This window comes from Acomys russatus, chromosome 10 (assembly GCF_903995435.1).
Source record: "Acomys russatus chromosome 10, mAcoRus1.1, whole genome shotgun sequence".
NCBI lineage: Eukaryota > Metazoa > Chordata > Mammalia > Rodentia > Muridae > Acomys > Acomys russatus.
This window is the reverse complement of record NC_067146.1, coordinates 65,705,240-65,723,889: the sequence shown is the minus strand read 5'-3', so window position 1 is coordinate 65,723,889 and position 18,650 is coordinate 65,705,240. Positions and strand designations below refer to the sequence as shown.

The window sequence follows — 18,650 nt, the reverse complement described above, 5'->3', positions numbered from 1 at the left end:
TCTTTTCTGTGTTAATATAAGGGCAAGTTTCATTGTGTATGTATCTAAATTTCCCAAAGTATTTATACTACCAAATATTTTTAAAAGCATGAGTTACTTTTATAGTTCCAAGTCATGTTCTTAGTTACATGTGTTTTTTTTTCTTTAAGTCATTCTTTTTTTTTAAAAGACTTTTTTATATGTGTGCTTATTTTGCTTGCATGTATGTATGTGTGTGTACTATGTGCACACGGTGCTCACAGAGGTCAGAAGAGGGTGCCAGATCCCCTGGAACGGAAGCTTTGCATGGATAGAAGCAGCCATGTAGGGCTGGGAGCCAAGCCAATCCTCCAAGAGCAGCAAGTGCTTGTAACCCCTAAGTCAACTAAAAATAAAAGGATATAGAAACTTCAGTGTAAAAACCTGCCTCTTTCTTAACCTCATGTTTTGAGAATAATGCTACTCATATTTTTTATTTCCAGCTTCAATTCCCCAATAGTTCTTTTTTAAAATGTCTGTCTGAGTGCATAGCTTTCACTTGTACTTGGGTTCTCTTAGGTAGAAGAAGCGCTGATCCAGATCCATGATCCAGAACTTAGGAAGTTGCTTAACCCAACCACTGCAGACCTAAGGTTCGCAGATTACCTAGTGAGGCATGTGACTGAAAACCGGGATGATGTCTTCCTGGATGGCACAGGCTGGGAGGGAGGTGACGAATGGATCCGGGCCCAGTTTGCAGTCTACATCCACGCTCTGCTGGCTGCTACATTGCAGTTAGGTAAGAAGCACTCAGCCACATTTCTTCTGTAAATGTTCATGTTCTTACGTTTATGCATGTTTGAGTTGCATAAGAAAGAGATACCATTGTAGAAAATCACCTGTTATTCATACAGACATACTGACTCTTTGACATTTTGAGTACTTTATATCCTCCCAAACCTTTTTCATTATATATGTTTTAGAGTATGGTTTTGTGATTTGGGGTAGTCTTTGTAAAATTGAATCTATGTAAGCATTTTTTCTGACCATTACTGTTTTCTTTATGATAGAAATATGAACATATGTTAAGACAACACTGGTCGTTTTCACTGCAGCTTGGCTGATGATGATCTTGCATCAAAGGAAATGCCAGTGTTTGGTAACTCCTTATAAAGACTGCTTACATATTTTCAAGTTACCAAAACATTTTGAGTAATTAAACCCTCAGAGTTTTATCCATTGTAAATATTACTTTCCTGTTAAATGGCTAAAATGGGGCAGGTGAACATACATTCCTAATTAAAACAGCTTCATTCTACTTAGAAAACCGTATGAACTAGAAGTAGAGCTTTGCAATGAGCGTTTCTACCTTCAGACTCTGGCAAATACTTGTCAACTTGTAGCAAAAGTAGATTTTAGAATAATTTTTAGTTCTTATTACTGAAAAATTACATTGCTTTTTTAATAGCGATAAAATATATACAACATGAAGTTTACCTTCTCTTAATATTCTGTAAAAGTGCATGTCCACAGTATCATGAAACCTTTTATGTCTGCAGGGTTTTAAATCATTACTACCATTTCTTCCTGCCAGGGTAGTTTTAATCCAGCTCTCAGGGATGCTCTTCACTATAAAGGGAGACTGATGACCAAGTCCTCATTTACTAGTTGGATATTGTTAAATGTCTGTCACCTCTACAAAGACAGCAGCAGAGGCATCAAAATTAAATCTGTAACCCAAATTTACCTACTCATCTAGAAAAGAAGCCCAGATATCCACCAGTTATTTAGTTGGTTTTTTGGGGACAGGGTTTCTCTGTATAGCCATAGCTGTCCTGGAACTCACTGTGTCACCCAGGCTGGCCTCCTCAGAGATCTGCCTGCCTCTGCTTTCCGAGTGCTGGGATTAAAGGCATGTGTTCATAATTGCCTGCTTGGAATTCAGCTTCTTTAAAATTAAGAAAAAAATTAATACATGGAAGGTCAGTTCTGAACACTTTATAGATAGTGATTAGTTTTGACCTTAATAAATAATCTCAGAAATTCCAATTTACAGAAGACAGAATGAGGAAAAGCACTCAAACTTAGGCATCTACCTGGTTGAGAGACTGCCACAGTCTGGCTTATGCCAATTCTTAAGCATGATCAGGAGAGAGTGAGCTGCAGGAATATCTTGAGGAAGCATACTTTTATGCTGTAGATGAAACTGCGTGTCTCCTAGTCTTTCCTAGCAGCAAAAGCTACTTGGATTATACTTTCAAAAAAAGCAACATAGCCGAACATGGTGGCACACTCCTCAGATACCTCCTGAAGGAAACCAAGACAGAAGGTCACAAGAGTTCAAAACCAGCCTGAGACTTTATGTCAAAAGCAAAATAGCAAACCTGCATTGTGATAAATGTGAGGCAATAGCTACTTAAATCAGTTTCCCACCTTTTCTATCTCTCCAAGCAAAGGAAATGCTCATTGACACTTCCCCACAGTATCTTTAAAGTCAAGAGAGACTTAGCATTACTGTGAAAATCCTGTGTTAAGTATTTTGACAGTACAGTGCTTGGATACTCAAGTATGAAGCAGTAAATAATGAGACAAAGCCCAAAGAAAACATGGTAAAAGAGGCAGTTTATCTGCTCGTTCTTAACCTCTTCTGATATTTGTGAAGAGATTCTAAGGCCCCACTTTATGCTTAATCCAGTAGGTCTGCGTACTGTCAAGTCTAGTTTTTGTTTAATAAGTAATATGATCCTTGTCATGGTAAGGAAAACATGGAAACATTTTGGCATTGTAGAGAGCCTTTGCCTTAGTCCTCTTATTTTCCAGTTAAGAAAATGAAGTTCTGCGAGATTAAGTGACATGCCAAAGACTACATAGCTTCTTAACAGGCTTTCTGGAACTAGACCCACATGTGCTGACATCTGTAGGCTGTGTCCCCTGGGCGTGGGACTTAAAGCTATGCTTTTACCCTTTATGGTTATTAATCTGCATGCCCAGATGACCATGATCCAGCTTAACGTTTTTCAACCTACTTGGCAGATAATGAAAAGATGTTATCAGACTATGGAACAACTTTTGTTGCTGCCTGGAAGAATACTCACAACTACAGGGTATGGAACAGCAATAAGCACCCAGCGCTTTCCGAGATAAATCCAAAGTAAGCACGTCCTCTAGACTGATGGGATGAAAAATGGTCATTTTACAAAGAAAGTCTCACTATGTAGCCCGCGCCTAACCTGGAACTCACTGTGTAGATCAGAGCCACTGCCTCTGCCTTCCCAGTGCTTAGATTAAAGATGTTTACTACCATTCCATGACAAGGTTCCCCTGTGTATCCTTGGCTGCCTTGAACTCCCTTTGACCATGCTGGCCTCAAACTCACAGAGATCTGCATACCTCTGCCTCCCAGGGTGCTGGGATTACAGACGTGCACCACTGCACCCGGCTTGAAATATTATCTTTAATGATACAAACATACATTGTTTATTTTCATGATATGAGCATACATTGTCTATTTTCACTGTACTTTGAACTTTTATTTTTTGGTGAGAAATGGACAGTCAACTTTGCATTCAACACCAAGTTATTTGTGGGCTATAGTTTATTGCTTTTATCTAAAGTGGAAATGTAATTTATGTTAGAAAGGATAAACATCCCCCCCACCCACACATACACTGTCCAATGTACAGATTAAACAGTACCAATTTTTAGATGCATTTGTGTAGGGGAGGTGGTTTCAGGACAATTTGTTGGACAAGTCTATTATCTTTATATTATTTCTCAAAGAAAATGAATAGGTTCAACCCCAACTACATTGTCATATGAATATATTAAAAACATTTATTTATTATACATACAGTATTCTGCTTACATGTACACCTGCAGGCCAGAAGAGGGTACCAGATCTCATTATAGATGGTTGTGAGCCACCGTGTGGTTGCTGGGAATTGAACTCAGGACCTTTTGAAGAGCAGACAGTGCTCTTAACCTCTGAGCCATCTCTCCAGCCCTATTAAAACCAATTTTAAAGTAGACTACATTTTAATGCCATTAAAGGAAAGAACTAAGAGTTTGAAGTAGTCTGCCTTGCCAGGTACAAGGTCTGTATACTGAGCCATATAGAGGGAAACATATGGAAACTGGTTGCCAGGGATACTTGAAATGGCTCTACTTACAAGCTGGGTCACCCTAATTCTCAGCTGTCGAGTATATGAACCATCTCAAGCATTGCACCTGACGCTGTTCACTTGAACCCACTCTACAGATCTTAATGCTGTTGCATAGGCTTAGCTAGAACAGATTCAAAAGAAAATGGTATCTTTATAAAATGTGTAAAGAAACTAAGGTAAGGGTCTAGGGGTTGACAAGCAGACTGGAGTATAGCTAGGTGTTATAGCACATGCTAAAGGGAGAAGAGCATGTCGAAGAGACCAGTTAGAGTAGTAATTAGGCAGTGATGATAGTAGATTTTAAACATTTTTACCATGTTAAATAAGAAATTGGGCTGGAGAGATAGCTCGGTGGTTAAGAGCATTGTCTGCTCTTTCAGAGGTCCTGAGTTCAGTTCCCAGCAACCATGTGATGGCTCACAACCATCTGTAATGAGATCTGGTGTCCTCTTCTGGCCTAAAGGTATACACACAGGCAGAGTACTGTATGTATAATAATAAATAAATAAAAACAAGAAATTGTAGTCTTCACTGATGATCAGGACGTATAATTTGAAACAGTCCAAACTAATCCCCTTGAGATCTGTCTAATTACCTTAGAATCCTCTAAATTACCAAACACCAAACATATCCTAACCCTGAAATCACACCTTTTTGGGAACAGGAAAGATGATTGACTGGGGATGTTTTTGTGATTTTTCAGTGTTTGATACTGAACTTGGAGCTTTGAACATGTTAGACAGGCAACACACCACCTACAACCACAGCATGATTGTATGATTTATTAGATTAATCCTCCTATGCTTACTTTGACCCAGAGCACTTTGCTGTCATTCATAAAAACTAGGACTTTGTAAGTAGCTATGGATTTCTCTTACTTTGTAGCACTGGACAGAGGGACCCGGAGTATAAGACAAGAACTGTTTATAGACCTGTCTTCTAATCATAACTCTGCTTAGTCATGTACTTGGTTTGGTTTGGTTTTAATAAACTATTTTTCCTTTGATGTGGTAGAAATTCTTAGAAAACTATAGTGTTATTTTAAGTTCTGCATTCTGAGTTGCTTTTCTAATAAACTACAGACTTTGCTGATTCACTAGCAAATTTTTATGGCCAATGACACATACTTACAGGGTGACCAGGATCAAGGTTCAGTCAGGACTGTAGTCTAAAGCAGTTACTCATGTGATTCCCTGATGCTCTTCTAAGTTGGGTTGATGCTTGGTTCTTACCCTATATCAGGGCAGGACTAGCACTTCTATCCCCTGATGCATGTGTGTCCAGTTCTAACTATCTTCGTTCATTGCACAAGGAAAGAAGACAGAACTCAGAACTGTTGAGTCACTTCTAGAGTTCAGATTTGGAATGATGCGTGGGACCCCACTGTCAGTTTCAGAGCACTGTCTACTTGTGTCTTCCAAAAGGTTTATTAACAGTTCAGTTCATGTGACTGTTCTTTACAGCTTTTTTGATGACGTATTCATAATCTAATCTTAAGGTTTATTTTACAGCCATCCTTTTCAAGGCCAGTACTCCGTGTCAGACATGAAACTCAGATTCTCACAGTGAGTACTTACAGAAAATAAGAAATTATTCTGAGTATGTGCTATATATTGCCAATTGGGTATTTTGTTTCTCTATTTGATGGACTTGTGTTTCAAATAGTAATCCAATATGTACAGCATTCTGTAGTTCAACAGTCTGTATTTCAAAATGAAAACACTCTATCCATATTCAGTAATATAAAATAATACCAGGACATGCCATCCTTATGTTGATGACATCCTCTCAGCAAGCCATGTCTGTCAAGGAGATGTAACCATACATCTTTGTATACTCAGATCTTAGCTCACTTCTGTGTTCTTTCAGTACGTTCTAAAATTTATTCAGAATAATTTTGCTTTTTATTTTCTCAGTACTAAATTGGAATGGTAATAGAGTGAAGCTGGGTGTAGTAGAGCTGGGCGTGGTGGCGCATGCCTTTAATCCCAGGCAGAGGCAGGCAGACCACTGTAAGTTCGAGTCCAGCCTGGTCTACAAAGCAAATCTGGAACAGCCAAGGCTACACAGAGAAACCCTGTCTCAAAAAAAAAATAAATAAATAAACTGGCTTGGTTGTGGGTGCTCTCAAACATTTGAGATTTTTAAAAATTGTATTTCTTTTCTTAGTTCTGTTCAGAACAGTGAACGTGGCAAAAAAATTGGCAATGTCATGGTCACAACCAGCCGGAATGTGGTGCAAACAGGAAAAGCTGTCGGTAAGGCACGCCCTCAGCAAGAGCTGCTTGTCATATGTATCCATTTTCTGTCTTCAGTGTGCAGTTCATTAAAGTGAAGTTGTAGAGGTTTGTGAATCACATAATATTACAAAGGGCTTTTTATGTTTTCAGTTTTAAAAATAAGAAAGTAATTTGTGTTTTCTAAGTAAGTAGAAGAGTAAAAAGCACCACAGATAACTAGCGTTGGGAGTGAAATCAGTGATAACTGCTGCAGACTTACAGCAGCTGAAAGGACAAAGGAAGCTGGTGAATAATTTTATGTCAACAGACTTAACAACATAGATGGACAAATTCTTTGAAAGACACAAACTAATAAATAAGGAATTTAAAATCAGAATGGCTCTGGATCTGCTGAGGAAATTAAAACCTTCTAATTTAATCCACATCCATGTTGGTTTGCTTTTTAATTCTCTCCCTTCTCTTCTTCCTCCTTCCTTCACCTCCCCCTTCTTCCTATCTTCTCTTATTTGGCCCTCCCTCTTTTTTTTTTTTTTTTTTTTTTGTCAAGATAGGATCTCACTTTGTAGCCCAGATTAGCCTTAAACTCTGAACCCTCATGACTCTCAGTGTCCCAGGTGCTAAGGTTACAAACTTCTCTCTGAAGTTCTATTAGATATTTAATGAAGAAAGAACATAAATTTTGTACAAACCTTTCAGAAAGTAGTGAGTGAGGTAATACTTTTCAACTCATCTTAAGCCAGTACTAGTCAGATACCCAAAGCTTGATAAATACAGCATGTACATATATTCTTCTGCACATACCACTTTTTTCACTCAAAAATTTTTGAAGATTTTTTCCATGTTGAAATAAATTCTTTATTTTCTCTTCAACCTTTTTTTTTTTTTTTCTTTGTATTAGTTGGTGGGTTTGTTTTGAGACAGTCTCATTTTTACTCCCGACTACTCGGGAACTTGTTATGTAGACCAGGCTGTCCTTGTACTCAAAGATATCTGCCTGCTTCTACCTCCCAAATACTGGGGGTAAAGGTGTGCACCACCGTGCCCAGACCCTCTGTTCTGTATTTTTTTAACTTCTTGTTTTGTTCTAGTTTCAAGCCTAGAGACCATATTGGTTACTTTTCTCAACTCTGAGACCATACCTAACAGAAGCAGCTGAAGGGAGAACTTTGCTTTGGCTTTCAGTTTTAAGAGGTACAGTTCATCAGGTTGGCAAAGTCATGGTGGAATTCATAACAGTGTGAGCATGTAGCTGCTGTTCCTTATATCCTAGTAGATCAGGAGGCAGAGAGCTGGAGCTAGAACCGGAACCAGAAATAGATACAACATGAAAGGCCCATGCAGCATTTCATAAATCCATGGGGGACATTTTATGTTTGACCATAACAGAAATAACTATTAACTAACCCTTTTTGAACAAAACTCGAACGCCTCAGTATAACAGTGCTTCATAGCACTCTTGGTAGCTAACATTCCTTACATCTGTAGTAAGGTGGTGAAAGAACTCTCTGGACTCATTTTAAAAGACACAGAACACATAGCCCTACCTCTAGGTTCATTGTATTGCCAGAGAAATGGAATTTGATATATAAGCATTTATTTCTGTACGGTTATACATTTGATTTATTTTGAATTATTTTTAATAGCATATTTGATTTATTTTAAGTTCTTATTTTTAATAGAAAAGTTTAGCTTCATTGGAGACATGAATCATTACAGTAGTGTTCCCCCTACCCAAAAGAAATCTATTCCAAGAACCACAAAAAATACTCAAAAGCATTGGCATGCCATAGTATTTCTTTACATGTTCAACCTGTGATAAAACATTTACATGTTAATTAACCACAGAAATAATAGCCACAATCAAATGAGAGTTATAACAGTGTATTTTAGTAAAAGTTATATGAATTTATTCTATCCCTCAAAAGACTCACTTTCATTTAAAGAAATCACTTTACAGCTCTTCTTTGGCAAGTTCAAATTGCCAGCTCCGCTGCTGTTGCTCTTAGGGTTATTGGAACATTGATTCTGCAATACCAGGAATCTAACTTAGAGCTATATTGCTGTGATGACCGTGACCAAAAACAACTTGGAGTTGGAGGGGTTGGTTTGCCTTACGTGTCCTGAGACATATTCATTGTGAGAAGCCAAGGCAGGAATTGAAGGCGGCCTGAAGACCAAGGAGGAACACTGCTTACTGGTTTGCTCAGTGCCTTGCTCAGCCTGCTTTCTTATACCATCAGGGCCATTTGCCCAGGGGTGGAGTCACCCACAGTGGCTGGGCCCTACAAATTTACGTACAGGCCAATCTACTAGTAGCATTTTCTCAATTAAGATTCCCTCTTTCCAGATATGTGTAGATTTGTGTCAAGTTAATAAAAATCAACCAGCATACCACGAGAGTCAGTCTGATAACCAGCTGTCTACCAGATGACTAGTAGGCAGGAATGTAAGCATGTATATGTTAGACAAAAGGAGATGTGAGTAGGAACAGAGCTGGAAAGTGTGATGTGCCATCACTACTCAGCACAGCCTAAAATTTAAAACTTACGAATGATTCATTTCTAACGTACTCCATTGAACACCTAACACCTGAATATTATTCAGAGGGAAGGGAAGTCAAATGTAGGAAGTGACACCATAGATAGGACGACAGCTACATTATGCTTCAGTGTTGTTGCTGCCACTAATTAAACCACAATACAAGTCTCTTCAGCCCTTTCTCTAATAACAGGGACTCAGGTAATTTTACACTCACAACAACTTCTGAGAAAATATTCTTTAAAACAACAAAGGTGTGAGACCTACATGGCTCTATTATTTCTTTGTTTGATGCAGCGGTTTTAGATCCTCTTCCAGTGTGCTGCTATTCTTCTAGTTACTTAGCATTTAAGGTAGAGAGAGAGAGTGTGTGTGTGTGAGTGTGTGTGTGTGTGTGTGTGTGTGTGTGTGTGTGTGTGTGTGTTCTGTCTGCCTGCCTGCCTATGTGCATGTGTGTGGGTATATGCATATATGTATGGGTACTCATGGAAGCCAAAGGCATTGACTCCCCTCACTTAGAGTGAAAAGCAGTTGAGAGTCTCCTGATAGGGATGCTAGGAAGTGAACTTGGGTCTTCTGGAAGAACAGTAAACAGTCTCAATTCCTGAGGCATCGCTGCAGCCCCATATTTGACTTCTTAAGCTCTCCAGATAATTCTGATTTGCAGTTAGGTTTGCTAGCGCTGTAATTATAAAATTGTATTATTAACTCCCAGAGAGTGCCTAGTGTGGGCTCCTATGGTAAGACATTACTCAGTTTTCTTTAAGATATTCCCATGGAAAAAAATTATTTTGAACTAAAATTTTAAGTGTTGTGTTAGTAACTACATTTTACTGTGCTTTAGTGAGTCAGCCCTCTTCATGTTTGTTGGGTTTTCATTGTCTAACAAAATATTAACTATAGGTTGGAGGTGTGGCTAATTATTAAAAGACCTGCCTAAGTTCCATTCCCATCATGCAAAAAATTAAACCTTTTGTTAAACTCATACATTTTTCCTTTTGTTTTTCTTTCTCACACAGGCCAATCAGTGGGAGGAGCTTTTTCCAGTGCAAAGACAGCCATGTCTTCATGGCTATCTACTTTTACCACGTCTACCCCTCAGAGTCTTCCTGAGCCACCCATCGGGAAGCCCTGAGTCCAGTGGCAGAAGCTGCTTTGTTTTCTATGGTGTAATGTTCCCTCCCATCTGCTGCTCCTAGGGTCTCCTCTAACCATGGGTCCATACCCAGGGACCAAGACAACAAACTGTTTACATGGACGGTTGCACTCTGTCTAAATGAATGTTGCAGGATGCTGAAAAGATGAAATCACAACGATAGCAGAAATAGCTTTCCAGGTTGGGGGTTAAATTGACTACTTTTACTTCATTCTGAGCCTAATTAATGTACACAATGAACCTAGAGAATATTAAGTTCTGAGACTGTACATTTGTTTACGTAGAAGAATTTTTACATATGTATATTTTGTTCTATTTTGCTGTTTAAACACTTAGTCATTGTAATATATATTGACTAAAATTAAGTTATATTACTATTTTACTTTCTCTGGAGTTAGCCCTAAAATGTACTTATAAAGTGTAGGGACTATGCATTTCTGTGTATATTATTTGCTGAGTTCTAAGGTGAACTTCTACGGGGGCGTGGAGGGGACTTCTACCCACTAAACATATTTCCCAGCTCATTTCTTCCCAGAGCTGTGAAAGTCAGGAGGGGAAAGCTCTGAGGATAAGATGAATTTCTTCCTGACAAAATTGGTGTGAAGCAGCAGAGGTGCCATGTGCGTCCCTCCTACTGGCAGTGAGCACGCAGGGAAGCAGCATTGGTCACTCAGTAGTACTGAAGGGTTGGCACATGTGTAGAGCAGTTCTTCAATGACCCACATGCTAGCTTGATCAACTCCAATTATGTTGCAGTCTCAGTCAGCACTTTGTTACCTAAAAGATGTGCCTTGTTTCTTCGTGTGAATGATTGTTCATTAGATATGCACAGATCTACAGGCCTTTTCTTAGTCTTGTTCTGCATAGAGCCTTTTTAAAGCATTTGGCCTTTCTACTTCCCTGATTGAAAATTCTCCTTTAGTCAGTTCTACTACCTTCTAAAGAAAAACAAAGTGATCAATAAAGGCTAAATATAAACCTCAACTTAGCTCACATTTAGAAAACCAAGAAGTGGGCCAAGGAGATGATTTAGAGAGGAAAAGTGCTAACTGTGCAAGCATTGACAACCTGGGTCCAGTTGTGGAATGCACATAAAAAGCAAGGCAGAGTCAGGAGAATATTCTAGAGCCTTGTAAGCCAGCTAGCCTGGGGTGTGCAGTGAATTGGCAAAAACAAGAAAGACCTGCCTCAAAACAAGGTGGAAGGCAAGAACCAACTCTTAAAAATTATACTCCAACCTCCACATGGGCAGTATGTCATGCACATGCTTTTACACACACACACACACACACACACACACACACACACACACACACACACACACACACACACACACATACACACACCTCTGATGAAAGAACAGTAAGAAGCAAGAGAATGAGCTCACACCCATGCTATGAGTCACTTGTTTGGTGAAGGACAGCTGGTTTCATGTTTCTGCAGGCATGAATTTGCCAATATCTCATTTGTGCACAGCTAGAGTTCATGTGTTTGTCATGTATAACTGCCATTTGCTTTTCATGGGATCCTGAATGCGTGTTCTCAGGGAGTACATGTGGGGAACACTGTCTTTTCAGTAGCAGAAGGCATGTGGAGTGACCATTATATCTACATAAGATTTAACAAGCATTGGGAAGATAAGGGGCCTAATTAAGGACATTGATTATATTTCATTTATCCCTAATGAGATGCCCTAAGGACTATGAAAAGAACATAGGGCGTAACCTCTTTTTTTTTTTAACTTTGCAAGTTGGATTTTCACACAAAACCACAAAAGAGGAACTACTTCCAATTGAGCATAATAACTTGAGAGAATCTAGTAATTATAAATTGATTGGGTAAAGGGAGAATATCATTAATTTGCTTCAGCCAAGAAGTATTTGAAAAGAGAAGAAAGTAAAGCCACAAAAACTGTGAAAGGCAGTTTAATCAATGTTGTACTAAGACTGTTGAGAATTCATTCTTAGATATCATTCCATGTGGCTGCAGATGATGATATACCCATGGTAGTTGACATTGCTGGGAACCCTGCTTGCATTAGCCAGTAATTTTAAAGATTTCTTCTTTAGTTTACACCAGGTTTATATGACTTGGGGAAATGTCTGCTGTCAGTCACTTAAACAGAAGCAATGCAACACTTACCTTGAAATATACTTGGGGAAAAAAGTTAGATGAAATTTAACTCTACTTTTGTATCACATTCCCCATTTGAGTGTGTATGAGTCCACCTGCGTAGGGTCTCACAGTCTTACCACACCACACAAGTCTCTAAATTGCCAGCCTCCTGCCTCTGTCTCAATAGCTGGGATTATAAGAGCACATCACTGTGCCAGGCTTGAGCATATATATTTAACTGAACCTACTCTTAATGTAACTAAAAACTTAACTCTTAAAATGATTACTTAATTGTCTTTCAGCATAAAATAACTTATTTTGGAATGTAAAACATCTTAGAATGATCAAAGACCATACACCTACTTCCTTCAGGTTCGGGGAAAGCTTGCCTTTTCAAGACTATAGACTGTTTTGTTGTTGGCAGGGCCACTGCAGCAACCAGTGTCATGGAGAACAGAAGATAAAGCTCTAGCCCAGAGAACCCACACCACATGTAAAGTCTATATTTTAGGCTCCAGTGAGACAGACTGACTCTGGCCTTTCGACTACCACCAGCAGAGTTGTGGCTGTTGGAGACCATACTTTCTCTAGTGAGCATCAGTGCTTTTGTTTCTAAGATCTGAGTGTTTATAATTTGACCTGAGAGAGTGAAAGTCAACCACTGTTTCTCAGCTTTAGATGATGCAGACATTGACAATAGCTACACTGCTGTCCAGGTGGTTTTGAGGAAGCCCATTATTTTCCTAGCATGACAACAGTGACTCGGGTGAAAACGAAAGCTGTGAGTCTGGACTAGATGGGTATAAATTCTGAAGCTGCATGGGACAGAGGTGAAGAAGAATTGAACATGCATACCTGATTCATAGCCAATATGAACTATCCATCCCCAGATCCATTCATGACTCACTAGCTCAGAAGCCTGAAAACAATCCTCTCCTTTTGCTTTAAAAACAGTTGGCTTTCTTGGGCAGCAAAGTAGAGCGCATGACAGGACTTCGTCGGCCCTTCTGCTTTCCAAGTTTTGTACTGTTTACGGTTTTTTAGAATAGCTTTCTTTGGAAATTCAAATAAAAAGAAAATTAGGAAAAACAAAAATGAGAAAGTGTTACATGGCTGAAACAGGACATGTAGAGTCTGAATGTGAGTATTCTGACATCAGTATTTAACCTACCAAAGGCATGAGTTTAGAAAGAAGTTAGAATTGTAATCTGTTACTTACATTTCTAAGTGAAGCTATAACAATCTTTTCCTGGTAGGCAGGTTATAGTGAAGCTATATATTCTGTGGAGAAAGTTTTGTGAGAAGTAACAGCCAGTGGCCCTACTTCTTCCTGTGGTAATAAGTTTGGAAGTCTGCAGGCCAGCATCCTGACCTACACACAGAGGGCAGCCTGTTAGCACAGAAGCTGCTAGCTCTGCCTGTGGTGCTAGTGCACCCGCCTGCTAATGTATTGGGCAATGCTTGTGGTTCCTGAACTGGCAACATTTACACACTCTGATTCTTTAATGAGAAATGGCCCTACATTTGTGGCTCTCCACGCCATCTCTTGTAGCTTTAACTGACAGAATGCTCCCCGAATCAAGTGAAAATGACCATCATTCCTCATAACACAATGTGCCGCTACGACTTTCTCATTCCAAGTCTTTTGACTTCATTACTTTAGAATTGTTTTTCCATAATGTCCAACATTCCACAAACTTTTTTCAGAAACAAAAGCAATGTGTGTCTTTATTTTTTCATATAAAATAACTTCATAAAAATGACTTCCTATCTACATTATGAAAAAGAAACTGGCTCCCTTGTGTAGTATAACACTCGGATATTAAAAGATTGTGCATGTCTAAGGGGTTGGATATATTTTGTAAAACTCTTAACTACATTTGTATTTCTGTGCTGTTCAGAAATTTACCTTTTTACTTGTACTAATTAAAGATATAGAAAACTATATATTTAAATCATGTAAATGGAACAAAATTTAAGAGGGTTTCCAATCTTATTTTTCATCAGCTTCTCACGCACATAGTATGCTGCTCAAGTTTCTTTTATGTGCAATATAAACATTTGAACATTTCAAGTCAGGTACTGAGCCAGAAGAGGTCATTGAAGTTTTCAGAAAACTGCTTAGAAAATATTTTATTTTCTTGAAATGCTGTGATTTTACAGCTGGAAAAACAAGTTTAAGCATTACATGTTTCAGTCCACTTGATCATCAGTTTCTAAATTTTGCAATCATTTGGTTAATGACTTGGTGAAGGCACCTAATGGTTTGAAAATAGTTTTGAAGGAAGTTTAGCTATAGCACATATTTGATCAGAAATGTGGCTTCTCTTTCCTCTAGTAGCTTTGTAGCTTGTGCTGGTTCGTTTCTGTTGTCATTTGTTTTTGGTTTTTTAAAACATATTCAAGCTATAAATCATGCCTAATCATGCTGAACTGTAGAGCTTCTATTGTACCTTTATTTTAAACAAAACCTGATAATAAAATTATCCTGTTTTCTCTTGCACACATGCTGTTGATCTCCTAGACTTATCTGCGTATTGTCTATGTAATTTCTGGCCTTCACAAGTGGGCAACAGTGCATTCTTCATTGTCAAGAAAGCAGCACATAGGTGAGCTGAAGGACTGGACACCCAATTTAGCGCCCTCCAGACATTGCTTATGATGGACCCTCAGCTTTCCAGCTGTGACCTCTGCAGGAAAAGTCCCTCCCGTATAGCATCTGTGGAACTCTGAAGGCATGATGCCACACAACTGCTAAGGAGGTTGGTCATGTAATCCCCCGTGGACAAAGCCAGGGAAGTAGGACACTGCACCAAGGTGGTCTGTGTCTCCATTTGGACTGGTAAGGTTCAAAACTTACACTGAGGATTCCAAGCACGTTTTCTGCGGACCATGGTTTCCTTATAACTGTTGTACAAAGTAAGACCTTTGTGATACAGTTCTTGGAATAACAGATAAATGTCGCTTCCTTGGGGACATGGGAGTGATGGTATAAGGCTAAGTGTTCTTTCATGTGACTTGTAAGGGTTTTGGAAATGTCAAGATGACCACCACTGTCTTTCTCTTCCTTATGACTTGCTCAATCTGAGTCCTTGTCCCCACCCAGATAAGAGCTGCCTAGTCTAGCCAGCCTGTAATCCCAACACTCGAGGAGGCAGAGGCAGATGATCTCTGAGTTTGAGGCCAGTCTGGTCTTGAGACTTGTTATTTTTTCCATTTAATTATTTTTAATTATGCTGGGCGTGGTGGTGCACGCCTTTAATCCCAGCACTCAGGAGGTAGAGGCAGGAGGATTGCTGTGAGTTCGAGGCCAGCCTGGTCTCCAAAGCGAGTCCAGGACAGCCAAGGCTACACAGAGAGACCTTGTCTCAAAAAACCAAAAAAAAATATATATATATATATACATATATATATATATATATATATTTTTTTAATTATGTGTATGTTGAGGGGCAGTGTTCACAGTGCCGTGTCCATGAAGGCCAGAAGAGAGAATCCAATCCTGCAGAGCTGGAGTCACAGGTGGTTATCTGAATCAGATGCTGAGAACTGAACTCTGCTCCTCTGCAAGTGTAATGTGTCCTAACTGCTAAGCCCACTGATAGAGCTCTTAATCTAGTCACATTTACCCACTTACATTTAAGAGACTTTGTATTCTACTTACGAAACTGCTTGTCCCCAAGATGGTGAAGTTACTTAGTCTTGTCTTCCCCATTCAGTACTACCTCTAATTTCTTATTTAGAGCCATGTGAATACAAGATGTACACGGATAGTGTATCTTGTTGCTTCGTATTTCTCCAGGTAAGAACTGTGGAGCTCACTTCTCACTACTGTGCATTGATGCAAAAGCATGAGAGCCGGATAGGATTGGAGTAAGAGTTAAAGAGAACCCTTTAAGTAAAACAATAGATTTACAGTAGTAAGTATTAGCTGAGGGTTCACATTTAACTTAGCCATATTCTTATTTTGTTTCAGGTCTTGTCAGCTCCACTTCTTGGAAATGAGTGAAGGAACCCTGTTTTGGTGCTCTGAGTGGCTGATTCCTCAAAGTCAGACAACTGGCCACAAAAATAGTCACACAACTGGCCAGCGCTTCCAAAACTGTCCTGGGCTGCCACAAACCTTGAGGACCTTTTAACTGTACTAGAGACTCAATTTTCCCCAGGAATCTGGCATTTACATTTACAGTCTATAGCCACATAATGAGTCCCTCAGGCTGCATACTAACTTCTGCCTTCTTTGTGGAGTTTTGAGGATCTGCTGTGCGCCTTGCATATTGCATGGTAACATGCACTATCTCTGGCTGAAGATAGCTTGCAGCCTTAGGCTGCCAGTTACCAGAGAGTGGAGCATACCGACTTGTGAGCCAGGGTACTGAGCCAAAAACCTTCCAGTGGGTGGGAACTGTTGGTCAGGCCCGAGTCAACCTAAAGGCTGTGAGTTTCTGCATGGAGGAAGTTGAAGATGGACTTGGAATACACTCAGGACCCCAGAGCTATGAGACCACCACAAATGAAGACTAGGGAGCAGTGTGTCCTGGACAATTCAAATGTTCAGGGGAACCGTGGTCGGATAGGAAAGGAAACTAGAAAATAAAGCCAGGTCAGAGCAAGCAGAGTCCCATCAGCCTGGTGAATAGGAGCAATTTGAAAGGTAACAATGCAGGGGCAGGCAACATCTCCCGGAGCTTCTTCAGGAGCTGGTCACCACCATCTCTGCTTTCACCAAATTACCAGCCTCAGTGCTTCTCTGCTGCCCGCCTCTAACTCATCCACTACCCTAGCCTTTCTCACTGGCCCAATCTCAGCTTCCCACCAACCAAGTCAAATCACCTGTGTCCCCAACACAATAAGCCCAAGAACGAAACTTCCATGACTCTGTTCTCAGTCAAAATCCAGTCACTTTGAGAACCCCGCTCTTTCAATTTCACCATGGTTAGAAGGTAAGGCTGCTAATGAAAAGGTGCTATAAGCCATTGTAGGCATGGGGGACATCATAGTGAGGACCAAAGCATCTGGTCCAGCTACTGTCTCCAGCAGACCAGAGATCCCAGAGATGTGGCTCTGCCACATACTGATAGGCTCAAATGGAGAAACTTACTCTGCATGCTTTACACCAGCAGGGGGTGGGGGTGGGGGGGCTAGTTCCATCGTGAAAAGTCCATCTACAGCTAGCATCTGGATTCTTCTATCCAACCTAATCCATAGCCTATTTTAAGCAGGGATAAAGTGAGAAGTGGACAAAAGAACAGTAGCCTTCCCACCTTCCTGAGCCAGCTCTGCCCCAGAAAGCAGTCACTGAGCACTTTGTAGAGCCCCAAGGCAATTCTGTTGCATCACTCCCAACCGCCATGGCCTGAATTGGTTCTTTGTGCAATAGCATCCGTCCATTTAGAAACTGAAACTTCTGCCCTGGATAAATATCTGTTCTCGCCATGTGCCTGTGAGATGGAAATTCCCAGGTAGACTTTGGACACCACAATTGGTACTTTTATTTAAACCACAAGGCGAAAGCCAGGTGTAGTAATATAAACCAATAACCTCAGCGCAGCAGAGTCATTAGAATAGTTGAAGGCTAGCCTGGGCTACATAATGAGATACTGTCTCACAAAATAAAAACTACAGGACTAACAGGAATTAAAATGGAAAATTTTAATCTCAGATGTGCACACATGCATGTGTGTGTTTCAACAACCTTTAAAGTACATTTATTCCCCACTTCAGACATTGTGGACACTCTGTAGGTGTACAAAAGCATAAGCATTCCTTAGTGCTCAGCAGTGTGGCCTTGGGTGTATGTCCCAGGACCTTGGTCCCCTACATAGGAAGGATGAGAAGTGAAACTTATGAGATGGGCATGGTGGGGACGTTAGGTCACTGTGCCCCTCTGCCAAGTGACCTTACACGTCTGCCATTGTGATAACATCCATAGACTCAGCAAAGTGAAGCTGATGTCGGTGCCTTGTCACTGAACTAAAATGGCAAGCTCTGCTTTCTAAAGTGTCTTTAAAATTGATAATTTCCTCACTTTCATCCTTAACATTGAAAATGGTTTGGGTTCAATTAATTTCATACTCTTCAGCATCGAGGCTTAATCCAGGATAGCCAGGGATACATATGCCCTGTCTCAAAAAAAAAAAAAAGACATAAATAAGCTGGTCATAAAAACTACTGTGTACAAGGTTCCTGGAGCTGTCAAATCCATGGTACCTGTCAGTAGAATGATGCTGCCAGGGTCTTTGGGAAAGGGATGTGAGGCATTATTAGTACATATGGTACAGAGCTTCATTTAGTTGGGGAAGCTGCAAGATCTATAGAGATGGTTAGTGATGGCTATAAAATGGTACAAATGTGCTAATGCTGCTAACAGCATTGTAAAGTAACAAAGAAAAAGTAGGTTGGGCAGTGGTGGAGCACACCCCAGCACTCAGGAGGCAGAGGCAGGCAGACGTTTGAGTGTGAGGCCAGCCTGGTCTACAG

General features: G+C 40.0%; 1 protein-coding gene across 2 annotated transcripts in view; it reads left to right on the top strand.

The window, feature by feature from the left end:
* Nucleotides 1-10,630, top strand: part of Avl9 (AVL9 cell migration associated) — a 47,023-nt gene extending 36,393 nt beyond the window's left edge. For both annotated transcript variants that reach the window (XM_051152302.1, XM_051152301.1), the window contains exons 12-16: nucleotides 538-757; nucleotides 2,992-3,109; nucleotides 5,633-5,686; nucleotides 6,291-6,379; nucleotides 9,919-10,630. In XM_051152302.1, the coding sequence (XP_051008259.1) occupies nucleotides 538-757; nucleotides 2,992-3,109; nucleotides 5,633-5,686; nucleotides 6,291-6,379; nucleotides 9,919-10,034 (597 nt within the window). In that variant the 3' untranslated portion in view covers nucleotides 10,035-10,630. The remainder of the gene's footprint in view (nucleotides 1-537; nucleotides 758-2,991; nucleotides 3,110-5,632; nucleotides 5,687-6,290; nucleotides 6,380-9,918) is intronic.
* Nucleotides 10,631-18,650: the final 8,020 nt, after the last annotated feature.